Source organism: Melanostigma gelatinosum (genome assembly GCF_949748355.1).
Source record: "Melanostigma gelatinosum genome assembly, chromosome: 22".
NCBI classification, from domain to species: Eukaryota; Metazoa; Chordata; class Actinopteri; order Perciformes; family Zoarcidae; genus Melanostigma; species Melanostigma gelatinosum.
In genome coordinates, this window is record NC_136655.1 from 3,136,947 (window position 1) to 3,162,294 (window position 25,348).

At 43.0% G+C, this 25,348-nt stretch overlaps 1 protein-coding gene across 1 annotated transcript; it reads right to left on the reverse strand.

Annotated features, from left to right (window-relative positions):
- Positions 1–226: 226 nt before the first annotated feature.
- Positions 227–24,532, reverse strand: creb3l2 (cAMP responsive element binding protein 3-like 2). The gene is made up of 12 exons (XM_079294295.1): positions 24,110–24,532; positions 7,177–7,420; positions 6,840–7,063; positions 6,677–6,755; positions 6,325–6,527; positions 6,023–6,169; positions 5,806–5,864; positions 5,584–5,652; positions 3,770–3,869; positions 3,397–3,526; positions 2,496–2,730; positions 227–2,223 (listed from the first exon to the last, which is right to left on the reverse strand). Exons 1-12 carry the CDS (start codon positions 24,206–24,208, stop codon positions 2,148–2,150), a joined length of 1,665 nt encoding a protein of 554 aa, XP_079150421.1. The 5' UTR covers positions 24,209–24,532; the 3' UTR covers positions 227–2,147.
- Positions 24,533–25,348: the final 816 nt, after the last annotated feature.

Below are 25,348 nucleotides of genomic sequence, written 5' to 3' on the forward strand. Positions count from 1 at the left end.
CCACGGTGGACCGGTCTCTGCTGGAGGATCTGGGTCTGTCCACGGTGGACGGGTCTCTGCTGGAGTCTGAGCTGAAGCAGGTTCTGGTGAACCTGAATGATTTCATCTGGTTTCACCAGAATCCGACCCGGTGGCTCCGATGACGAGCATCAAGAACAACTCTATAGAAACAGACCATCTTCTCTCTGATGGTCTCTTTACTGATGGAGGTCTGATAGAGGATCAGGACTACACTGAGACTGGTTCAGAACCAGATAAAAGGTCCTCACAGTAACTTCAACATGTTAGCGAGCGAACATGTTTTTATGTCTTCTCGAACGTCAACAAACAGACCAAACACAATCATCTGTTTTGCAAAATATTCTTTTACGAAAGAAAATACTGAATATTCATTTGAAAGCAAAGAGACAGGAGTGGCTTTACACCGAAGCAACACGGAACATTAAAGCTGATTTGGGAAAAAGCTCTTCATCGGAGGAGACGTTTCCACGAAATAAAATAAATCTAAATTAAGTTAAAATCTTGCGTTTCCTACGACCTCTCCTGCAGACTCTTGGAGCAAAGACTATCATCGTGCATCCAAACGTACAGATTCAACAACAAATCTTTGACAAAACACGAGACCGAGATATACAAATGTTGTCTTCTAGTCTCTGAACAGGACTGTGGTCCATTTCTGAGGACAGTTTGATTCATCCTCAGTCTGTAAAATATCATTTCTGACGTTTCAGGACTTAAATAACTTGAGTTTTTAACAAATGGGATGTTTGTATTTACAACAAGTCTGTAACACACATAAACGAAAACTATAAAAACAACTTTAAAACACTTTTAAACTAAAGCCAACAGACAGTGAGGACACACCGTGAAGCTAAAGCATCGTACGTTCATAATTTATCAACAACGTCGCATCCAAAATAGACTCTGAATGAATTATGGATTGGTTTATAAACTACAGGTCCCACACACATGTAGACTTGCTTATTTATTCACAACTTATATTTACAAAATAGATGTTTGTTTTGGCAAACGCTGAGAGAACAGAGCGAGGTAAAGACTCTCGGAGCTGACCGTGAAAGTGTTAAAGGCAGAAGCATCGCAGGGTTAAAAGGCCATCAGCAGTTACTGCAAAAGGTTCACTCTGTGGTTCATTTGCACATTTAAAAAACACTTAAAGACGAGAAGGTCGATGCCTGTCTCATGTTTGTACGATCAATTCGAAGCTGCTGTCGGCAGGCGGTTAGCTTAGCTTAGCTTAGCATGAAGACTGGAAACAGGGGGAAATAGCTAGCATCACAACTATAAAGCTCAGTAATGAGTATGTCATATCTCATTTGTTAGTGAGTGTGTTTTAGAGTTGCTTATAAGTGTTTTTTTAATCTTTGGTCAAAGCAAGGCTAGCTGTTTCCATACGTTTCCAGTCTTTATGCTAAGCTAGGCTAACCGGCTGTCAGATTTGAGCGTCAGATCGATCAACACACCTAAAAACATCCCAAATATGACTTTCTACCATCAACAATGTTTCTAAATGAGCGCAGGAACGTCGAGCTAAGCCCTCAACGTATGAAATATCAAGTCAACTGAAGAGAATATACATAACAATATATAAAAGAGACCAATAAAATAAAAAAGAACACATATATATATATATTATGAACACAAACGCGTATCCAAATGGGATGTACGCCTCACCGGAATGGAATAAAAACATTTCATAAAATAACTACAAAGAGCAATCATTTTACGAAAATAAAACAAAACAAAAAAAGGTTTCTATAAATACAAAGGTTCTCCGTCAATGTCCTGTAAAAAGCCTCACACGCCGTATTTTAATAAGCCTTCCACTGGAATAAATGCCACGCTGCATTATTCAAAGTATCTGTTGGAATTCATCACAATGTGAGTCAAGCCAGATACAACCGATAAGTTGACTCATGTAAAAAATATTCAGTGCAACCAGCCTCTTAATTATCACTGTTATTATCATTACAGTGTATTAAGCAGAGATGGAACAATCAGCAGTGGGAACTACTGCATGAGGTTTGCTCCAGGACACTGAACCAGCTCTACGTGTGTGTGTGTGTGTGTGTGTGTGTGTGTGTGTGTGTGTGTGTGTGTGTGTGTGTGTGTGTGTGTTGACATGAATCTCAGGAGGTCTCGTTGACCGTTCGCTCCAGCTCGAACACTTTACTGCTGTTCTCATTCGTCCTCTGCTCCAGAGACCTGAGGGACAAAAGACAGGAGAGCTCAGTGCGTTTATTTTTATTTCATTTCTAGGTCAGGTCATATTGTTTCAATCTAGTTTTTAATACATCGTTGACAGAAATATTTTGATATATATAACTTGTGGTGAGGGGTCACAGGTAAAAAAAAGTCTCGGAACTACTTTTTAGAGTTTAGGGAGGATTGTTTCCTGGATCAACACCATGTAAGAATGACGATGATTAAATACATGTATTGCTGTTTATTCCAGGTAACTGTTTCTGTGAGCTCACCTGTTCAGGTCCAGCAGCATGTTTTTGGATGTCTGCGTATCGTTGCTTGTATTTCTGAAGGGTGGGTGTGTTTCCGCCCCGCTGGGCTCCACGGCCTCCTTCTGTTGCTCTGAGCGCCGCCACGCCGCCAGGACGACGGCCGTCGTGTCCTCCCATTGGTCGGGATACTCCCCGCCCAGACCGAGGAGGTGCGGCTGCTCGTCTTCGAAGGTCGATAACAGATTCCTCGACTTCACTAAAAGAGGAGAAAAGACATTTTAATTTAGATATTATCGATTGATATGTCAGTTTGAGAGGAGAAACTGTAACTCTTAAACAGGTTAATAAAGTTTTTTGCAGTGCAAACGATGTCTTTTGTGTGTTTTGTGTGTGTGTGGGCAGGAAACTGAATTTGATTGTCAAGAAAATTATATCTGGTCTGTATTATAAAAGTGTGTGTGTGTGTGTGTGTGTGTGTGTGTGTGGGAGGTAGTAGAAAGGATGTCGTGAAAGGTCAGCTCTTGTAATCAGTAGCGATGCAGCTTTCTATTATTGCAGCGCTGTAGGTGGAATCTGATTATTGCCGATGTTATAATGGAGCGCCGCAGTTTTATTGCCGGGAAAATAAACAAACAGAAACAGCAGGAAGAGACAGTTTAGCTGAGAACTGTTCAGTAATTGAAAACAAATGTATTTCTACATCGTTCAAAGAATACATTTAATTGTGATTCCTTGTTGATGTCGAGGCGAGCTTTCAACACAACAGAGAGTGAACACAACATAGCAGCTCGTAAAACCAAAGGAAAGAGCTCCGAAGAGCTCATAAATCTCATCGCTATGCATCGTGTTATACAGATGAAGTTATCACTGTTAGGTTATTTATGATGTCTGTATGTTTGATTAGCATGGAGAGTGTAACCACCTGTGGTCGTGTAGGAATCTTTGACAGCCAGCTGTTTGGAAGCGAGGCCAGTTTCAGTGATGGTGGAGCACGGAGTCAAACTGCCGGGGTAGAAACTCCCCAAAAACAGAGCGAAACACAACACGACCACCTAGAGAGAGACAGGGGGGGGGAGAGAGAGAGAGAGAGAGAGAGCGAGAGAGAGGGAGAGAGAGGGAGAGAGAGTAAATACATTATGAATCAATGCTAAGCAGCTAATGAATGGAAGCAGATGTTTTCAATTCAATATTTCAATCAATGTTTCATCACAACAATCTCCTGCTAGCACGCACGCACGCGCACACACACACACACACACACACACACACACACACACACACACACAGTGTAGTACCATTAGGCATGATGATGTCTGGGTGCCGGCCATCCTGCAGGATTTGGGGACTTTACCGGCCACCATCGCCTGCAGAGACTGCAGCTGCTGTAACAGAGACCTGAGGAAGAAGCACACACACACACACACAAGTTAGACACACAACACACACACAAATAAGTGTTCCTCTGTAGTGTTCGATCCATAATGTTGTCAGACACTTATAATTGATAGTTTTTTTATTTGTACAACTTTTACTTTAGTAAAGGATCTGAATATTCTACCGATATACACCGCCATAAATACCATTAAAATACCAATACACAGCAGTGTAAAGGAAGTACTTTTACTTCAACAGTAAGTGACAACAGAGTACTTCTTCTAATATTGTCAACATGTAAATAAAACAACGTGTATGAGCAGCTACAAACTGGTCCAGTGTTAATGTCTTCTGTTCAGCGCTAGTCAGAGGATTTGTTCTGTCGTTTGCTTCATTAAAAAGACACACACACTATCCAGGTGCATCAACACACACACACACACACACACACACACAGCTCATCCGAGCATAACGAGAGCGAACAACGCCGGCTCGAGCATTTCACATTCACAAACAGCCTCATGATTTTGCATGGCAGCAAAATTGCCTGTGAAGTGATCTACAGGGAGCTTTTGATTCCACAATAAAAATGCAGTCAGCGTTTCCCTCTCAGCTACACCGTGTGTGATAAAAAAACCAGATGACTTTAAAGGGAGTGCAAAAATAAAAAGGTGGATATAAACACGAAGTCCCGGAGGATGTGTCAAGACTCACATCCAGAGAGAGACATTCCCCTCTCTTTAATTTCCCGGTGTTTGGATTGTCACCACTGTCGAAGCGGTCTCCTCTCCTGCAGCTCACTCAAGAGCTCCGGTCTTTTCCCTGAAAACTGTGCAACGCTCCCTCTCTTACGTATCGATTCCAGGAGTCCGGTGAAGCCGTGAGTGGTCACAAATAATGACATCACCGGAGGAAATGGTCGGTTGAATTAACGTCAGAGCACAGAGACGCTGAGCTAAGTGGTGGAACAGGTACTCAGATCTTGTGAAAAGTGAAAAGTAACAATACTCTGTAATAATACTCTGTTACAAGTAAAAAGTCCTGCATTTGAAATTCTACTTGACGAAAAGTGTTACCAGCTAAATGTACTTGAAGTAAAAAGTACTCATCATGCAAAATGGCCTCTTTCAGAGTGTTATATTATGCAAATGAGATACTTCGTACACACAAGTTTCTGTGCAACAAGATAATTAAATATAAATAAATAAATAATAATCGGGGGTCTCCTGTTTTTTAAGTTTTGTTGTCCGGCAATTTACATTTTTATCATTCTCATGATAAAAGTACAAAGTACGAGATGAAGTACGATAAGTACGATACGTAAAGTACAAAAACAACATGAGGTATGATGACCTGATGAAGTATGACAAGTATGTGATGAAGTACAACTCCAACCTGAGTCTAACATCAGCAACATAACTGAAAACACCTGTGAGTTATTTGGGAGCTTTCATTTAATAAATCTAACATGTGTTTTGTATGTTAAATCAAAGAAGCTGTTAAATAAATGTAGTGAAGTACAATATATGATTTGGATATACTTAAGTAAAGTACTTTAACAGTACGTAAACTACGTTGTACCACTGCACAACCTGAACGTTTCATACTTCACAATGAGAACTACTTTAATTAAATGTGTCTAAAATACACCTTTCAGGACCTGAACCGTTACTGTGTCTGAAGTCAGTCACATGTGTGTATTGAGCGTGTGAATGTGTGACTGTGTCGTTCTTACTTGTTCGTGCACTCCAGAGTTTCCACTTTCCTGCGTAGCTCGTGGTTTTCGTTGGAGCAGGTCTCCACCCTGTGGTCAGACAGCAGTACTGCAGGGTCAGTGACTGCAGATCATCTAGATGTAGTTCCTCTTTGTCATGATATAATCTTCTACACTCGTAATGCTTGCAATGACCCAGTCTCTCAGATATGATGAAGAATGAAGACGAGGAGGAGGACTTACTTCTTCTCCAGAGCGTCCATGTACTCTTTCTTCTTCCTGCGACTCTCTTGAGCCGAAATCTAAGACAAAGAGGAAGACATTTAAAGAAAGAAGCACATAAGATTGCTCTACGTTGTGTGACAAAATTCATTAAGATATAATTTATTATAACAATATCTCTCCCAATTATTTGGTGATTATTCGGGGGTCGATATACTGGCCTGACAGGAATCTGTACCTTATTTTTGATCTTCCTGCGGATCTTCTTCAGCGCCTTCTCTTCGGCTTTGGTGAGCGGCAGCTTGGTGGGCACCGGGTAACCTTCGGCCACCAGCGTCCGACGCTCCTCCTCAGTCAGCATCAGGGGGCCCGAGCCCTGCAGCTTCTACACACAAAAAAACATACAGACGGGGGGGTAAAAAGATGGATTATAACACTGAAATAAAGTTTATTATCTGCAGTCATTTCAATGCAAATGTCCCCCAATAAATAGACGTATTTTTGTCATGTGTGACAGGTTTGGATCGGTGGATTACTCACATGTGCGGCGGTGAGCAGAGGGGAGTTGGAGAGGGAGGAAGCAGCGCGAGGAGACACCTTCAGGCCGGCCTGGGAGGGGGGAGGGCTGGTGGGGGAGGTGGGGGAGGACAGGCCGGGGGGGGCGTGGACGGGGCTCTGGCTGCCCTCCGAGTCGCTGCCGTGGGAGCTGGGAGGAGTGGGAGGCATCTGCAGCAACTCCAGACCTGGAACGACATCCTGATTAAAAATGCTTCACGCAACCATGAAAAGTCTTTGAGTTAAAATAAACTGCTGTACCAACAAATGGCCAGCAGGGGGCGCTGTAGCATCAGATAAGTGACTGAGTGAGAGGGTGAAACGGTTAAATTCACACCTTTGGGTGAAAGATTGAGGAACTGGTCCACTTCATGAGGCTCCAGTTTAATCTGAGGGATGATGTTCTCCTCTTTTATCTGATGACAGAAGAAGAGTGATGACACAGTTACAAACAAAAAATCACCGAAAATATCACCAACGATGTCACGCTTAACTCTCACCTTGAAGCCTTTGCCCTGGTTGTGGCTGCTGACGGTGGTCTGAGGCGGGGAGGCGGCAGCAGCAGCTGGGGGGGCCACGGCGAGGCCCTCGGGCTCCTGGGGCCCCCTGCTGGAGGAGGCCAGAGAGAGGGAGAGGGTAGGGAGGAGGGAAGGAGTCTCACAAAGGAGGCTGTCGATGGCGTCCTCCTGCTCCATGGGCCAGTCAGCCGAGTCTCCATCAGACTCTGCAGCACAAGAGGAGACATGGACTCGTGTTACTGTCCTCTGGGACTCTTTAGAAGGACTCTGATGTTCTTAACCTGTGTTTTAAAACTAATTCCACTAATCTGCCTCTTACCTGCGTCGCTGCCTTGCTCTCCGGTCAGGTGCGACAGGGGCGACTGTGGTCGGCTGTCCCCGCAGAGCGAGTAGCTGTGCTCGGCCGTGATGTGAGGCGGCAGAGGGGAGGACGGGGACAGGTCGCTGCCGTCCTCCCCCTCCATGGCCTCCACGCCGCCTCGCACCCCGGACAGGAAGGGGTCGCTGAGCAGCTGGCCCAGCAATGCATCCTGGGAGAGATCGTCGAGGAGCTCGGAGAAGTGCTGCACAAGACAAGGAAGAAAAATATATACAGACGGATAATTTGATGAATAGTTAGAGTGGAAGACAGCCTGCCTGTAATCACAGACGGCTAAACCTTTACTTTAACTTCTCCCCTCAGGGAACACTAAAGGAGCCAATTAAAAACGCGTAAGATTGTCTTTCACCGTTTCTCTTTCTGTGTGTGCGTGACTCTCGGTGTGGAGACACATTTACAAAAGCCATGGAGAAGACAAGAGTCCTCCTTCCCCACATTCCTGCTGCTCTCTGTCTTTTCCTTCCATCTCTTAATGGGGTGAGCGTTCAGGTGTTGTGACGCACAACAACAAAAGGCCCCGCAGATGACGTGTTGATAACATACTGACATACATCTCCTGTTAGTGAGCATGGAACTGGTAGAAACCTATATTTTCAGTATTTTCATTGTATTTCATCTGCAGGATTTGTTTTTGATTGTCGTCAACAGAATGTGAGTAAAAAGTGAGAAATGTCCAACAATAACAAGTTTACAATTATATAAGATGAGGAAAAGCAACAGATGCTCATGTTTTAGTCAGACAAAGAATAGATTATTTTCCTAGATTTTTTCTTGCTTATACCTTTATTTTGAAAAGTTGAAGAATAAGACAGCTTGTTGTATCAAGAAAAGTTTAATTTAATGAGGAATAAATTAACTACTTTGCTGTAAACTAACACAATATTATAATAAGTCTAATACAAGTAAGAGAGATTAATTATTGGAACAGCAACATTTTTATCACATAACTGTGTGACATTCACATAAAAACTACAAAATAAAAGTCCTGTCCTCACTCGAACTCATCGCTCCCGAGAGAACGTGAAAATATTTCTGCCCAGATTCTGTTGCCGGGCAGAAGATCGTGTCCAATGAAATATTGGTGATGTGAGAGCAGTCTGGGCTCAGCCAATGAGAAGGAAATAAACAATTTAAATCAAACACGCGTGAAACTGAGACATCTGGAACTGTTGACCGAGAAAAGGAAAGAAAGGAAATGAAGGAACCTTTATTCATACAGAACATTTCATACACAGAGGCGACTCAAGGTGAGTTTAAAGTTTAAAGAGACAGATGAAGAGGAAGAAACGAGAAAGACTAAGTTCTGCAGTTTGTAGCGTAAAAAGTTAATTAAAGTCTCATAGTTTTAATTCAGGAAAGACATTAAAAAGAAAGAAGGAGGGAAAGAAGGGAAGGGAGAAAAGACAGAGGGAAAGGAAGGAAGGATAGGATAAAAAGGAAAGGAAAAGAAAGGAGGACAAGGAGGGAAGAAAGGACGGAAGGAAAGAAAAAAGGAAGAGAGAACGTAATGGAAAGGAGAAGAAAAAAGGAAGGAAAGGAATTGAAAAGAAAAGAAAGACGGAAGGAAGTTAGGAAGGAAAGAAGGGAAAAAGGAAAGGAGGGAGGAAAGGAAAGGAAATCTAGCATTCAGACATATTTTGTTCCGTGACATCAGACAAAAGGACGTACGGAGAGACGAGAGTGAAATCAAGATGGAGGAAACAGGAGGAGGGCCAAACATGTGGCTTCAATTACAGGCCGAGAGACTTTATATTACACCCACACACACACACACACACACACACACACACACACACACACACACACACACACACACACACACACACACACACACACACAGAGACACACACACACTCACTCACTCAGTGAAATGACCTCTTAACTCCATAAACACACAGCATGCTCCTGCCACCATATGCTGCCGTATAAGGCCGCTGGTTTCAGGCCTCTGTGTGTGTATACGTGTGTGTGTGTGTGTGTATACGTGTGTGTGTGTGTGTGTATACGTGTGTGTGTGTGTATGTGTGTGCGTGTGTGCGTGTGTGTGTGTGTGATGCAAACACCGACAGCGTACCGTGAATCTACTCAAGGAGGGAAGACAAATATGTACACACTTATCCATCAGATGGGTCCATTTCCACCTTTCAGAATAGAAAAGAGTGCACGTATGAGTGTGCACGAGCCAAAACCCATCACCTTTACAGCAGTTCACGACGCTTTACAGCGTCTCCTGGCTACAACATCTCATACGTCTGCTGCTGGTATTATTGCTCAGTTACTGACAGTCGAGGGTTTTGTAAACAAATAAAATAGCTCTTGTTGCAGGAAAATATTAAATATATGAAGTTAACTCCATTAAAAGAACATTTATTCACATTTAGAGAAAAATAGTTTGAAAATATCCTCTCAAAGAGTAGTAAAGAAAGAGTAAAGAAAAGGAGATTGATCGGGTTTCAGCTGAAAAAGAGGAGAGACCATCATGATGGTAAAAGAGGGAGGAGTTTTTAGGGAGGCGTAATTACATCCAGAGCCCATCTTTAAAAAAGGCCGTATTTTGTGGGTTTAAGTGACCTTTGACATTAACTTGTAGTTTTGTCAGATCAATATAAACCATTAATAAGATAGTCTATCGCCAATAAACATTCTTAAATCTGCATGCAAATCACAGCAAATAAAAGGCATTTTCACATTGTCTTCAGTCATCCAGTGATTTTGTCTGTAAATCCATGGGTGCATTGCATACAAGAGCAGGTAATAGGTAATTCAGCATACTTTAAATGATGCTAACCTGCCGAAATGTAAACAACCACAGGCTACAACGGGGCTCAGGTTTTAGCTCACAGCTAATTCACAGCGCAGACGTTTACACAGCGAGGAATAAAGCCTCATGTTGTTCAAGAAAAGGAAATGGGAGAGTTCCATCTCCGCAGAACCACACCAAACACACACACACATATATAGAGAGGATTTGTATTCGCTCCCTGTCATTTGGTGTGGTTGTGGTTGAGAGAAGTAAATGTGATGCAGGGAGTAGACCGGGCTGCAGGATCGGTCACTGGTCGGGTGTAACTCATCACACACACAACAGAAACCTCTTTGTCTTCGCAGCCCAACGCAGAGGCGTTATTTGGGGTCGACTGTAACTGGACACTCTTCGGCTGGGAAACTTAAAGCCGAAATGGGAAAAACTGGGAGCGTAAACTGGAACTAGGGCAAGAATCCGTAAGCACTCTGAAGGAGCAGTGGTGTTAACAAAGGAGCCTATTCTCATGTTCTTTCTGAGTAACATATCGAAACACAGCACAGGACGTCGCTGAAAGTGCAGATTGTTATCTTTTAATGAAGCCACAATGAAGTCTGTCGACGGAGGAGGAAAAACAGAGAGATTATCTCTCCAGGTCCTGGTTCAACCAAAGAGAGACGATCCTCTCGGAGGCCTGATCGTAATACAAATCAGAGGAACACTGACGAAGAGAAGATGCTGAACTGGGCCTAACCCTAATCTATTGAACAATCAGAGGCAGAACTGAGAGCGAAGGAAAACTGTTTGCTGAGATTGAGCCAAAGAGCATCTTGTTTTTTGTCACATTGTTGCAGTTGTAGCTACATTTCACGCTAAATTACAAATGTCAACCTCATGGTGGCGCTACAGGAAAATTCAGAGGATCACCAAAGTCATAAGGATTCATCCTCTGGGGATCGTGAATGTCTGCACAAAATTTCATACCAATCCATCAGATAGTTGTTGAGATAATTCAGTCTGTACTTAAGTGGTGGACCAATTTCTTTAAAAACACTCCCAGGCAGAGTGGCGAGTGATAAGCCTTCACAATAAAAGCCTCGACAGCTGTGTTGGTCAGTAGTTGGCAGTTAAATTAACGGTCTGGGAGTGGAAGAGGAGTGGAAGGAATGTCCTCTCAGGCCTGTAATTCTTCCATTGAATAAAGTAGGATGTTAACACTTAATGACCAGAAGTTTAAAACTTGAGAGGTAGGAAGAGGAGGGACGTTTGATGACGTAACACCTTCCTCCCTCAAAGAGCAAAAAACAGATGTGAAAGAGTACTGGCATTACTAATGACGCACGCACACACACATACAGAACCAAGGGTCATCTCCCTGGAGAGTGTGTGTCAGAGTGTGTGTGTGTGTGTGTGTACCTTGCCCTGGACTTTTGCTGATGATACAACTTCACAAACACTATTAAAAAAAGACACACTCTGAGTTATGTCAAGATAAACTGAATGACTCATTTGTTTGTTTTGGATCCAGGCTGAAGACTTGTTCCAGCCACTATTGACCACCACTATAGACCACCACGATAGACCACCACTATAGACCACCACGATAGACCACCACGATAGACCACCACTATAGACCACCACTATAGACCACCACTATAGACCACCACAATAGACCACCACTATAGACCGCCACTATAGACCACCACTATAGACCACCACTATAGACCACCACTATAGACCACCACTATAGACCACCACGATAGACCACCACGATAGACCACCACTATAGACCACCACTATAGACCACCACTATAGACCACCACGATAGACCACCACTATAGACCACCACTATAGACCGGCACTATAGACTGCCACTATAGACACTACTATAGACCACCACTATAGACCACCACTATCCAGTCTGGGTTTCGTAAGCAACACTCTACTGAAACCGCTCCCCTGAGGGTTTCAAATGACATTCTCATGTGTGCTGATGCAGGTGACTGCTCTGTGTTAGTTCTTCTGGACCTCAGTTCTGCATTTGACACTGTAGACCATAACATCCTGATTAAGAGGCTACGTGATTGGGTGGGCATATCTGGCATAGCGTTAGACTGGTTTACATCTTACCTCAATGACAGAAGTTTCAATGTCTCTGTGGGTGATTTTGTGTCTGTTACCTCTCCACTGTCTTGTGGTGTACCGCAGGGCTCGGTTCTGGGGCCTCTGTTATTTTCCCTTTATCCGTTACCTTTGGGGCCGAGTATAAAAAGTTATAATGTGTCCTATCATTTATATGCAGATGATATCCAACTCCATCTGTCATTGAAACCCAGCGAGGCATTCACATTAACCAGGCTCCTGGACTGTGTCAATGCCATCAGAGACTGGACGGCAGAAAACTGCTGACAACTCAACGACTCTAAGATGGAGGTCCTAGTTATTGCTCCAGAGGAGTTTGTCCCCATGATCAGGCAGATTATTAGTCCACTCTCCTCTGCTGCCCATTGCAACCTGCGCAATCTTGGGATTTTCTTTGATCGATCCATGTCGTTTGACCCTCATGTTAAGCAGCCGTCCAGTTCATGTTTCTTCCATCTAAGAAATATCAGTAAACTGAGATCTGTAGTATCAACACCTGAATTAGAGATGATCATACACACATTTATCTCCTCTCGACTACTGTAACTCACTTTTCACATCACTCTTAACCGTCTGCAGGTCATCCAAAATGCTGCCGCCAGATTACTCACCAGGACAAATCGAAGGTCTCACATCACCCCCGTACTCCGATCTCTCCACTGGCTCCCTGTAGCATCTAGGATACCCTTAAAATTCTCACCATCACTTACAGAGCACTTCACGGTCAGGCTCCGGCTTATGTAGCTGATCTACTTCGCCCCTATTCACCCGCCCGCACTCTCAGGTCAAACGCTCTCGGTCTTAAGAGCCGTGGTGACTGAGCCTTTGAGGCAGTGGCCCCTTAGGCTCTGGAATGCTCTGCCTGCAACGCTGCGCCTCGCAGATACTGTGGATACTTTTAAAAGCCAGCTCAAAACCAACCTGTTTAGGCTGGCGTTTGAGTAAAAAGTAAACCCATGTCCTAGACCTGCTCTTAAAATATGTTTTACATTTTTATTTTATTTTTTATTTTTCTCTGTGTTTGTAATTTATTGACCCGAGGGTCACATTGTGTTTTTTATGCTTTTAAATGTCTGCTCTGTTAAGCACTTTGTGATGTTATGTCTGTGAAAAGCGCTCTATAAATAAATGCATTCATTCATTCATTCATATAGACCACGACTATAGACCACCACTATAGTCCACCACTATAGACCATCATAACCAGATTAAACCAGTATTAAAGTCCCAAGAGATATCTGACCGTTTATCTGCCGCTTCACTGTTAAATATAATGTATTCATAGTGTGTATATATATATATATGCCTTTTCTTCACAGATAAAAGTTGCCTCACAAGTAAAACAAAACTTAGTTTATCTTGAAAGTTGTCCGAGTGAGATTCAAATCGAGTGTTTTCGTTGCGGATTTTACACCGGACACTGTTGAACGCATGCACTGAGAAGATGCACGATATTACAGAACAGATGAACAGGTGGTGGAAAACCAACCGAGAGACAGAAGCGAGCCTTGTTCCTAAAACTAAAAAACATGTTTCAGTTTCAGTGTTGTTGCAGGTTTTTGGGTAATTCTCCGAGGAAACAATAACACCTCTGAGCTTTGCTCGATTGTATTTTGTCACTGAAGGGGGAAAAGTTATTCTATGTTCTTTTTTGACTTCCCAGCAAGTCCAGAGACTCAAAAAATCCAGTTCCTCTGCATTCGTAGTTAATTACCACCATTCTGAAATTCCCAAAACACTTTCAGATAAAAAAAACATTTGCATGAACCTCAGTTCCTGCAGCTGTGAGCCGAAGTGCAGCAAGTATCTGCTGGAATGCTAACAATGTTTTAACACTTGAAGAACATGCGTAGAGACTTTGTCTGCAGAGCGGCAGAGATTCCTTCAGCGGCTCGGAATACAATCGTTAATACTTGTCGATAACTTCAGGTCAAATTGAGACAGTAAGCTAGTGTTTGAGCAGATTAAACAGCTGATAACAAAACCAATGTTCGTGCATCAAACACGCCGGCAGCTTTTTATTTTTAAATCCAAGAGGTTTCTGAAAAGTACAACTATTGTCTGTTATTCCAGTGTTCAGTGATTTATTCCAGTACAGTCGACAGGCCCACATGAGGCTTTAAAGGGAACATTCGGCACAGCCTCAGCTTTTCTTCGTTGGATCGAGCCAAAACACCTACACCCATCATATGTTTGCATTATATAACCCTGATAGTAAACAGGACTTTTTATCATCCACCATTTGTTGTAACAGCTCTGAGACTCGAGGCCATCTCAGCTGTGGCATGAATATTGTACGAGTCAGCATAATCAGACAAATCCCAGGCCTTGGAGGGCCTCGTGTCCGGCATAGTTGCGATAAATAACAAACAAAGCACCAAAGCAAATCACAACCACACATGATACACATCTCAGACAGCCAGAGATGAGATCAAGCAACATGTTGCTCGCACGACCCTGCAGCCTCGAGCAACGTTGTTCAAAATTGCTGATCCCGAGAGCTTGATTTGAGCCAGATTTATCTACTAATCAAGGACGCCGTAAGTGCATCAGGAAAAACAGTCATGGAAGGAAGAAAAAGAGCAAAGGAACTCCTGCAAGTTTTTCGCTGACAAGAAAATCCTGACTGACTAAATGTTGACTATTTTAAATATAAGAAACAACATAATCTGCCTTGATATTATTCGTTCTTTAAACAGAATTGTGTCGGGGTGGAGTGATGTAAACGGATGTAAACAACAGGATGTGAGGCAGAATAACAGGCGTGACGTCCAGCAGTGTTTACTCTCCACCCACAGTGTGAGGACAGGAATAAACACACAACGCCTGAATGTGACACAAATCACAGCTGATCACAGCTGACCAGCTCCCCAAACCTCAAGGTCCACTTCCTGTTCAACACCGTCGTCCTTGACCTTTTTTTTCGGTCTCATTAATGTTTTCACGCTTTATTTAAAGAAGTGCACGCAGACCACGACAGGAAGTGTGTTAAAAATAGGAAGTGTCACAGCGGCGACAAAGAGATCCCGAGTCAAAGTTCACATCTATGAGTCAGTCGTTATCTGACGGGGACTCTGCTGATATTAGAGGGCAGGTGTGTGTGTGTGTGTGTGTGTGTGTGTGTGTGTGTGAGAGAGAATCAGTGAGGCCTCACAACTGAGACGATATAAAAAACAGACCCAGACGATGACAAATGTTAAAAGCTCTCATTTTCTCCCCCTTCTGGTTAAATCCCCCCGTCTGGCTTCCCAAAAGTTCAAACTCCTACCCTCAAAACACACACACACACATTCCAGTCTCTGTCATTCTGACCGATCACAGAGTACAACCCCCACTCTGCACACACACACTGACCCTCCAGATGTTACGCAGTGACTTCACCGGACTGATAGAAGCTATATCAGCTTGAGGCTTGCAGTGTTTTAACTTTCCTTGTGTCAACAAAATCCCACGAAAAACATCAATGAATTAAACCAACAAGTATCGTCAGTGTGTCCTGATAAACCTTATTCCTTTCTCCACCAATTTGCACTTTGAAAATAACTACAGTAGAGCACCAAATGAGGGTTAATCCGCTGCTGAAAATAGTCCCGAACAAATGCACTACTTCTACAGACTACAGAGACCAGCAAGAAATTACTATATATATATATATATATATCTATATTGTGTGTTGTTTTTAAAGAAATAGTCCGACACATAATTTAACACTGGCCACATATCATCAAATCAAGACGATACTTCCTGTCCTCAAACACAGCTGAGACTGTTTGTGTCAAAAACAAGCACAGCTGTCTTCTGATGTCTCTCCCTCTCTCATCCTGAGTGTGTGTGTGTGTGTGTGTGTGTGTGTGTGCTCGTTATAAACTGGGTCAACACACACGCACGCACAGACACACACATGAATAACTTTTTCCATCTCTGCACTGTAACACTGACCGGTCACAGAGTACCATTAAGCACACACACACGCATACACACACACACACACACACACACACGCACACGCACACGCACGCGCAGACGTTACTCAACCAGTGAACTCCCTAAACCCTTTCTAGTTTTTCCAGCTCTCCTTTTGTGTTTTCTCAACGTTCTTCCTGCAACACAAACTGCAAACTTCTCTCCTCCTCATGACCATCAACTGTCTGAAACTCAACAAGTTTCTGCTGCAAACCTCAGGACAAGAAGTGAGAAGATTTGAGAAGAAGCTAAGCTCAACGTCGTCTCCCGAGTGCTTTCTTTGTGGTCGTGTGGTTGTTTTCTGCGGGATTTAACCCACAAAACATTTGTTGTCATGATCGGCAGGGACCTCGTCTTCACTGAGGGACTCCTGCTGGATTCTGGGTAAAATCACTGGGTCAATGCCGGTCCTGAGTACTCCATAGAGATCGCTTTAATCACAGGCAATCACTCCCGGGGAACTTGTTTGGGCGCGCCTCTGATTTTAAATCCTCTGTTAAAGCGTTAGAGCTCTGTGAGAGGGACGTTTGCCAAGTAGAGGCATGCTTGAATGAAAGTCCTACACACACACACACACACACACACACTGAACTATGCACGGATGAACGGGCTTGTTCACATGTGGAAAGGTTCAAGAGAAAAGGTGAGATGAAGAGTTCGTTTAGGAATGCAGAGACAAGTATGATTTGATCAGAGTGGGTTTTTGAAACGTGGATTCCACTACTGATATTCTGGATTTAAGTAATATTTTTGCATTTTAGTATGCTTATATCTGCCTCCACCTCGCTGAGATCGTCGATAAAAGTCACCCAGACATCAGATCTTTCCCATTTATTGCCAGTTTGTCTGCAGTCACACCTGCAGCTCAGTATTTCTTGGACAGTTCCTCACACTTTATTTAAAATGCCGGCGTTCAGTGCGCAGTAGTGTGACATCATTATTGAGGTGGAAAGCTTGATAACCGCAATCTGTCTCTAACCTCGAGCAAGAGATTTAGTTGTGAGAACAAAATGCATTTTCCTCAAAACATAAAAGACAATGCAGGTTTGTTGCATGGGAAGGACATTTTTAGGAGACAAGGCCCAATTTTGAGTGTTTTAAAACAGCTCATATGGAAATTCAAGGGAGAAAATTAACTTTAAAAGTAAATTTTAAAAAGACAAACATGAAGTAAACCGGTGAAAACAAAGAAAGAGACAGTTGGAGAGGAAGAGAAAGATGAATAACTAATAGTTCACAAAGAAAGAAGAGTCAGGCAGAGAAACAAGGTTAAAAAGCAGACTCAGAAATGGGAGCAATGGAGGAGTTTCTGGCATTTTGGGACAGGAGCCGACTCGTCCCGACTCAGCTCACCATGGAGGAGTGATGAAGGAGGAGGAGGGATGGAAAAAGGGGTGAAAGGTTAACTAGACAGCGGATGGAGAGGTTTCTGTTTAAAGCTGATTGTACACTTTAAGTCAGGATATGAGCTGCAACATCCATAAAAAAACAAAAACATCAGAGGGGGTCTCACAGCTCATACTGTTTAATAAGCACATGAAACACTTTGATGTTTCAAGCCCCCAAAAACTACATCTAAATACTGTCGATACTGCAAATTTAAACAACATAACATTCTATTTATTGCTCCAAACTTAAAGCTCAAATCTCCACCTCGGTGTCTTTTAGAATTGATAAAGAAGAAAAGAAAGAGTGGTGAGTTAGATGCATTTTCACCAGGCTGCTATTATACCAAACAGCTTCAAGACTCATTTTTTGGGCTGGGTGTATAAGCTACTCACAGTGATATTAAGCCCACACCCTGCTAACCACACACACACATCCATTTCAAACCTTTTATGGTGACTAAAGCAAAGCCGGAGGGGGCAGATGTGGGTCGGGGAAATGCAGAATCAAGAGAGACAGACAGAATTATACAGACAGAGGAGGTAAATTTAGCTTTGCCTCAGAGAACGAAGGCTCCTGTGGATTTTCCATAATGATCCCTCACGCGCTGATTACTACCTTCGCTTTGCTCCCAAACGGCCGTCCGCCTGCAGCAAAAACTTGAGTCCACTTTCAAAGTCGGGGGAAAAGTTGCATCAGATTTGGGGACGAGGGAGAGAAAACGTGGCCTTCATGCGTCCATTTGCACACCATGTGTAGACCCGCTGTCACTTTTTAAAGCCAAAAGAGTTCAAGTCAGCAAGGTGGCTCTGATTAAAGCAACGTAGACAGATGTTGTGAAATGTGCCAAATATTTTATGGGTGGAAAAATCTCAGGAGAAGCCTTTAGACCCCAAGACACCAAAACCCTGAAACACACGAGTATTTTGTGCACGGCCTTAACTATTTATTGCAACGTCTTAAAGAAAACTGATCTTATCTTTCAACCTGGGATTTCATTGTTGTTACTATGACTATATATTTTAAACATTACATAAATACATCTAAACTCTTGTCTCTTAAACCCCATACACCTCGCTACACCTAGTAGTAGCACTAGCTAGCTCGCAAGTAGCTAGTGCTAGTGGCTAACTAGCTTTTGCCAAGTTTGTTTAAGTTTACTAGCTCTTGTATTAACATAACACATATAACATTTTTCCTTGTCCAAGTAGGATATCCAAGTACAGATCACACATTACTGCTGGGTGTAAATGTGGTTTTAGTTAGACCAGACGTAAATGCAGAATTTAGCTACATGGATTAGCTATTTAAGCTAACTGTGTAGGGATCTACTTCCATGTGTATGAAACATATCTTATATTGATATGTGTCACTTTAATTAATCAAACAGAAACATAATATGGTAATAAACAGTAAATCAGTAAGCAGCTCCAGTTTCCAAAGAAAAATAAGAATCAACAGCCATGCTAGCAGCTCCGTAACGCAAGCGTGCTAACATGCTCAAAATGCTAAAACACTGTTGCTAAGCAGGTTTACCATGTTCCCCATTTTAGTTTGGCTTGTTAGCATGCTAGCATTTGCTAATAGGATTATATTTTAGCTGATTGGATGATTTAAGTTTAATTAGAAAATTCTCCATATCATAATATCTTAAAAAATAATTGATGTATGTATTAATTTAACTGTAGTCTGTTTCACACAGTCAACTCTCAGTCGACCAACCAGAAGGTCCGGCACCACACATGCATTATCCAACACAGGTGCATTCCTTTAGGTGAGTTAGAGATGGAGAGGACGGTCTGGTTGTGATATTCAAGTGTGGAACACAGTGGTGGACTGTAACCAAGTACATTTACTCAAGTACACATTTAAAGTACTTTACTTTTACTACACTGCATTTGTCTGAGAAATTTAGTTTATTTTCAGATGACAGTTTTTCCAGTGAAAACCACGTATCTCCAGATGTGTTGATGTTTAATGTTTGTGATAAACTAAAGGATGAAGTGTTTCCTTTATGTGTTGAGAAAATCCTGGTACGGGATCTGAATACTTCTTTGATAACTGCTGAGTAAAACTGAAATAGATACAGACATCAGAGACACTCAAACTTTGATTGGCCGTAAAATGTGACTGGTTGTGAAATGATGTCATAATTTACTCACTATCTGTATATAAACTGTGTGTGTGTGTGTGTGTGTGTGTGTGTGTGCTGCCTACGGACTGACACAACAGACACATGGAGCATTCAGAGAGAGACAGAGCGAGGCCACCGGTGAGCAGGATGCCCTGCCCCGACGGAGAACAGGCTGAGCTCAGTGAGCACACGGATCAGGCTGTTTACCTTTCGACTCCTTGTGTGTTTGCTCTCGATGAATAAAGCGACTCTAAGTGTGTGTACTCAGATCCTTTACTTGAGTAAAAGTACAGATACCACACTGTAGAAATATTTAAAAAGTAACATTGTTATTAGTAGAATTTACTTCAAGTTTGAAAAGTATTGATTCAGTACTAATGTGTATGTTGCATCTTTACTCCTTCATATCCTGTTAACTAGTTTAATCTACATGAAAAACTGTCATCTGAAAAGAAACTGAAGCTGTCAGAGTGGAGTAGAAGTATAAAGTATCACAAAATGGAAATACTCAAGTAAAGTACTTGAGTAAATACTGAAGCTGTCAAAGCCATTATATCAATTGAAGGGCTGTATTACAGCTGGAGTTTGATTTAAAGACACAGGTGAGTCTTTATCTGCAGGTATGCTGCGTGTTACGTAAGCGCACACACACACACACACACACACGCACACACAGCTGCCCTGCAGTGTGAGCAGAGCAAATATACTTGTTTCCTCTGCCAAAGTTTTTTTTTAATGACAAGTATGTGTAAGAGCATGAATTAGCATTTCAGTTTCTCTCTGTCTATTTCCTGATCTGTCTGACAGGAGGCCAAGCTTCCTCAACTCAAGAGCAGACATTTGGTCAAACCAAGACGGCGGTTATCTCCCAGCTGAGCATCAATTCATGACTCCAAACACTTCATCCTCCAGCAGAGACCGGTCCACCGTGGACAGACCCAGATCCTCCAGCAGAGACCGGTCCACCGTGGACAGACCCAGATCCTCCAGCAGAGACCGGTCCACCGTGGACAGACCCAGATCCTCCAGCAGAGACCGGCCCACCGTGGACAGACCCAGATCCTCCAGCAGAGACCGGTCCACCGTGGACAGACCCAGACCCTCCAGCAGACACCGGTCCACCGTGGACAGACCCAGATCCTCCAGCAGAGACCGGTCCACCGTGGACAGACCCAGATCCTCCAGCAGAGACCGGTCCACCGTGGACAGACCCAGATCCTCCAGCAGAGACCGGTCCACCGTGGACGGACACAGATCCTCCAGCAGAGACCGGTCCACCGTGGACAGACCCAGATCCTCCAGCAGAGACCGGTCCACCGTGGACAGACCCAGATCCTCCAGCAGAGACCGGTCCACCGTGGACGGACACAGATCCGGCTTCACCTGCAGCCTTGGACCTCCAGTCGGAGCTCTTGAGGGAGGAGGAGCGCTCAGCTCCCGGCAGTAGCAGCAGCGTCTCCTCCTCCTCCTCCTCCTCCTACAGGTGCAGAGCTTCTCCTCTCTGGGAGCCAACACAGACACCACGCTGCTGGAGACCCAGGACGTATTGCTGGACCCGCTGGAAGGAAGGGAGGCACGGGAGAACCAGGACTGAGAGGAGCAGACTGTCAGACCCTGCTGCAGTAAAATGAGAGGTTCTCTAAAGAGACTCTGGTGCTCAGAAACACTACCAATCTCGTTCACAGGGACCAACACAACCACAAAGTTAAAGCAGTCTTTTCGGCTCTTAAGGAAAACTGAAGAAGAAACAAAGATATTTTTGATTTATCGATTCATTCGACCTCCTGTTTTGGAGCATGTTTTCTCTTTCCTGAAATAGATATAACTTACGTCACACAAATATGCCTGTTGTTGCGTCAGAGGCGCGTGGATGAATAGAGATAAAAGAACAAACCCCACCTTGGCTATGATGCTATGTTATTATGTTAAAACCTGAGGAACTTGATCATGATATGAGCAGAGACAAAGAGAAGGCGATGGGAGGGACGTCGGACTGATGAGGGAAGCAGAGATCGAGAATCCCTCACACGCGACCGACCGAGAGGCTTTACATTGTTGTGAGGAATCTCACGTCAACAAAACCCCCGGGAGAGAAAGTGAGAGTGAGAAAGTGAGACTGAGACCCAACAAAGACTCCAGTCTGTTTCCCAAGCTGCCCGGGATTCAAACACTGCAGTCTTCATGCATCCCCCACTCGCACACACATGCTATTCATGCTTTACTATATATATATATATATATATATATATATATAGAGAGAGAATATTCACCTCTCTAACAAGAGCAACTTAGTCCCGCTGCTTAACACAACCTGACCTTTGTGTGCCGTCGCCATGAGCGGCAGAGCGAGGCTTCATGTAACACCTGGAGAGGTTCAACTTTGAGCTTCGGATAGTTGAGAGCAGTAAAGTGGGACAGCAACACAAAATCGTTTCGATACAATAGCAAGAAATGCAGAGCCAAAATCACAAGTATCAAAACTAATTAAAAGCAGCTAATGTGTCATAATGTATGAAAGAAGAACTCGTCTTGATTTATTTATTAAATGCATATTGATATTCAAAACACATAAGCATTTCTTTTTACGATTCGTAAAAGGGTTAGTGTTTAGGATTTGGTTGCATCTGGCGTTGTGGTTGCAGATTGCAACCAGCTGACTCCCTTTCCAAGATGGTGATCATACCATAACAACAAACTATAGGAGCAACGTAGGTATCAACGCTATGCACCGTGTGCCTCCGGGTACCGCAGCGTGTCGGAGAACTACCGTGGCCTTCAATGACATGAAAACATGAACTCTCTAGAGCCAGTGCTTATTTTGTCCTTTCTGGGCTACCGTAGAAACATGGAGGTGCAACATGGCGGTCAAGAGGCAAGAGCACCCGCTCCTGATGTTAGATATGAGGTTTTCTAAGCAAACGAACACATAAAGACTCTTCGGTTCATGTGAGACAAACCAAAACAAAGTTTTTAATATTATATTCCATTACACTGGCCCTTTAAAGCGGGTTCGATAATATGACTTTAAATGTCATCAGAAGTAGAATAAAGATGCAAGTTGTAATAAATTACAATTAAATGCAAAAGATTCCAGAATTTGAATCTTAGTATGGCACTTTCATAGAGGAAAATCTTTCTTCTCATCACACAATCTTCCAAAAATGTGCAGTAAATTTTGAACAGCTGGTCCGATGCTGCAGGAGTCGTAGCCTCGGGACTCGTTTAAAAAGGCCCACATTCACAGCTTGAATGCTCTGTAGTTTTATCAGCACAAGTCTTTACCTGTCTGCAGGTTTTCCGACAAGAGTGTGTGTGTGTGTGTGTGTGTGTGTGTGTGTGTGTGTGTGTGTGTGTGTGTGTGTGTGTGTGTGTGTATTGTCTCAGTCTCAGGGCTCAATAGGCCTCTGTGGTGTCTGATTCCATTCCTGCAAGCCAGCTGGATTTTTTTTCCACTGTAAACCCAAATGCTCCCTCCCATCGTCTACACACACACACACACACACACACACACACACACACACACACACACACAGTCTCTGGCTCACTCACACACACTCTCCTCTCGAGAGACATATGGCTGGATGACACACATCAACTGAAGGCCATTTTAAAGCAGCTTTCCTGAGGAGATGCTGTGTGTGCAACTTATTTCTATTGAAAGTGGTATTCGGCGTGATATGTAACTCTGCAAAATAGCAAAAACGTACACAATAACTTTACGTCTTTAGACTCAAACATGTTCACAAACTATATGAAATAACGTTGTTAAAATACAACTAATTTGCAACAATGAATACATTTTGGAAGAAACCTAATGCCACATTTTCAACTTGGGGGCCTCAAGCAGCGTCACTGGTGAAAATAACTGATGGAAAATATCTGTTAATGGAAAAGTAAAAGCTATGAGTATACCTGAAAAAGATGGCTTTAACACAGACGCAATGCTCCTAAAATCTGTCACTAGTTGGTTCAACTATGACCTGCAATTTACTACAAACAAAGACCAAGGAGAAAGTATGAAAACAGGTATTTTTTCAATATGATATTAAGTATAAACTCTTCATTAAAAGCGTTATAAAGTGTACCACCCATGTCACATAAAGTATTTGCGTTATAACCTTTCTGACATAAATGTTCATCACAAGTTAAAACACTAAAAGAACATTAAAAGTCTTATTTTGAAGTTCCATATCCTCAAAAACTACTAGTTGTTTTTTTGTCATTCAAAGACAGTTTCTCTCCGTTATCTCTCATTTTGAATACTTTGTCACCAAATGCGTTTCAAAGAAAAGAAAGGAAGGAAACGGAGGCTGAGAAATCATCCGAAAGAAAGTTGCATCCTGGACCTTCAGGCTCAAGTTGTGAATGGAGAGCCGGGTACCAACACACACATACACGCGCACACACACACACTTCCTTCCCCCCTCGTCTCAATCAAAGTGATTAAAAGGTGATTATTTCTCACTGACGGGCTTCAGAGACAATCACCCTGATCGATCACTTACATTGGTGTAGAGCACACGGTCGATGTCTCCAGCCTCAGACAGCTCGCTGAGGTTCCGGTCCCAGTGTAGAAACGGTTCACTACCGTCCAGGATCTCCATGATTTCCTCCACACACACACGCACACACACACACACTTCTTCTGCCCGGTTTGTTGTTGTTTTTTGCCGCAGAAATAAAAATGCAGTGAAAACAAAAACGCGTGTTTTGTTGCAGTGCAGTCTGACTGAAAACCAAAACTCCAAAAAAAAAGCTCCAACTCCGGTGTAAAAATAAAAAGTTTCCAACAACTCGTTAAAGGAAATAAGTAGAATAAATAGAAACACGTGCCGTTGGTTCAGACTTGATGGATAAATGCTCGATGTGTCAGAAGGCTGCAGCAGTCAGTTTGAAGCTGAGCGTTGTTGTTGTTGATGATCATCTGCTCTCCGCTTCAGCTTTCTGCAGCCGCCTCCTCCTCCTCTTCTTCACAGCCCAGACACACAGGAATGCAGGGGCGGAGTCACTGAGAAGCAGAGAAATTGGGGGGAAATACACTCAAGAAATGAAAGAAACTCAATAAAAAAGTGAGCACGACTGTTAACAAGTACAAGTGAAAGTACTGTAATACATTGGAGGTTAAATGTAGGCTGCAAAATGTGGAGTGGTTCGGCTGTTCCAGCTGTTTGTGACACTATCGTCAAATACCTACAATAACAAACTGGAGTTTCCGGTTAAACACTTCAAAATAAAGCCAGCACTCCTCATTTCAGGCCTTTGCTGAAGGTTTTACGGCAATTAAAGTCAGTAAACAGAAAACAAAATATATGAACTAAAATAAACTTATGTAGGATAATAAGAAAAAAGATTCAGTCTCTACTTTTAACAAACAAATCCTGCTATGAATAAGTTTTAAGTTTCATTTTTAAATCCACTCAACCTATTTCCGGTCTCACACTGGTTAATTCCGTCACTTTAAACTGAATCCACAGGTTTCCCCACAAATCACAGCCCCGCCCACCTCCAGCTATCCGACCAATCACATCGCTCCCCTGTTTAAAGCCCGTTCGACCGTGCTTCTTCTTTGATTGACAAGTGACGCAGCCAATCAGGAAAGACTGACTATTCCTGAGACCAATCACGTTAGGCCAAGAATACCTTTGATTTAAGCCCGCCCCCGCTGTCTGAGAAACAGCCAATCAACGCCCACTAGCGAAAATACAATATTTAAATAATTGAATACTTACATGTGACACTTTTTT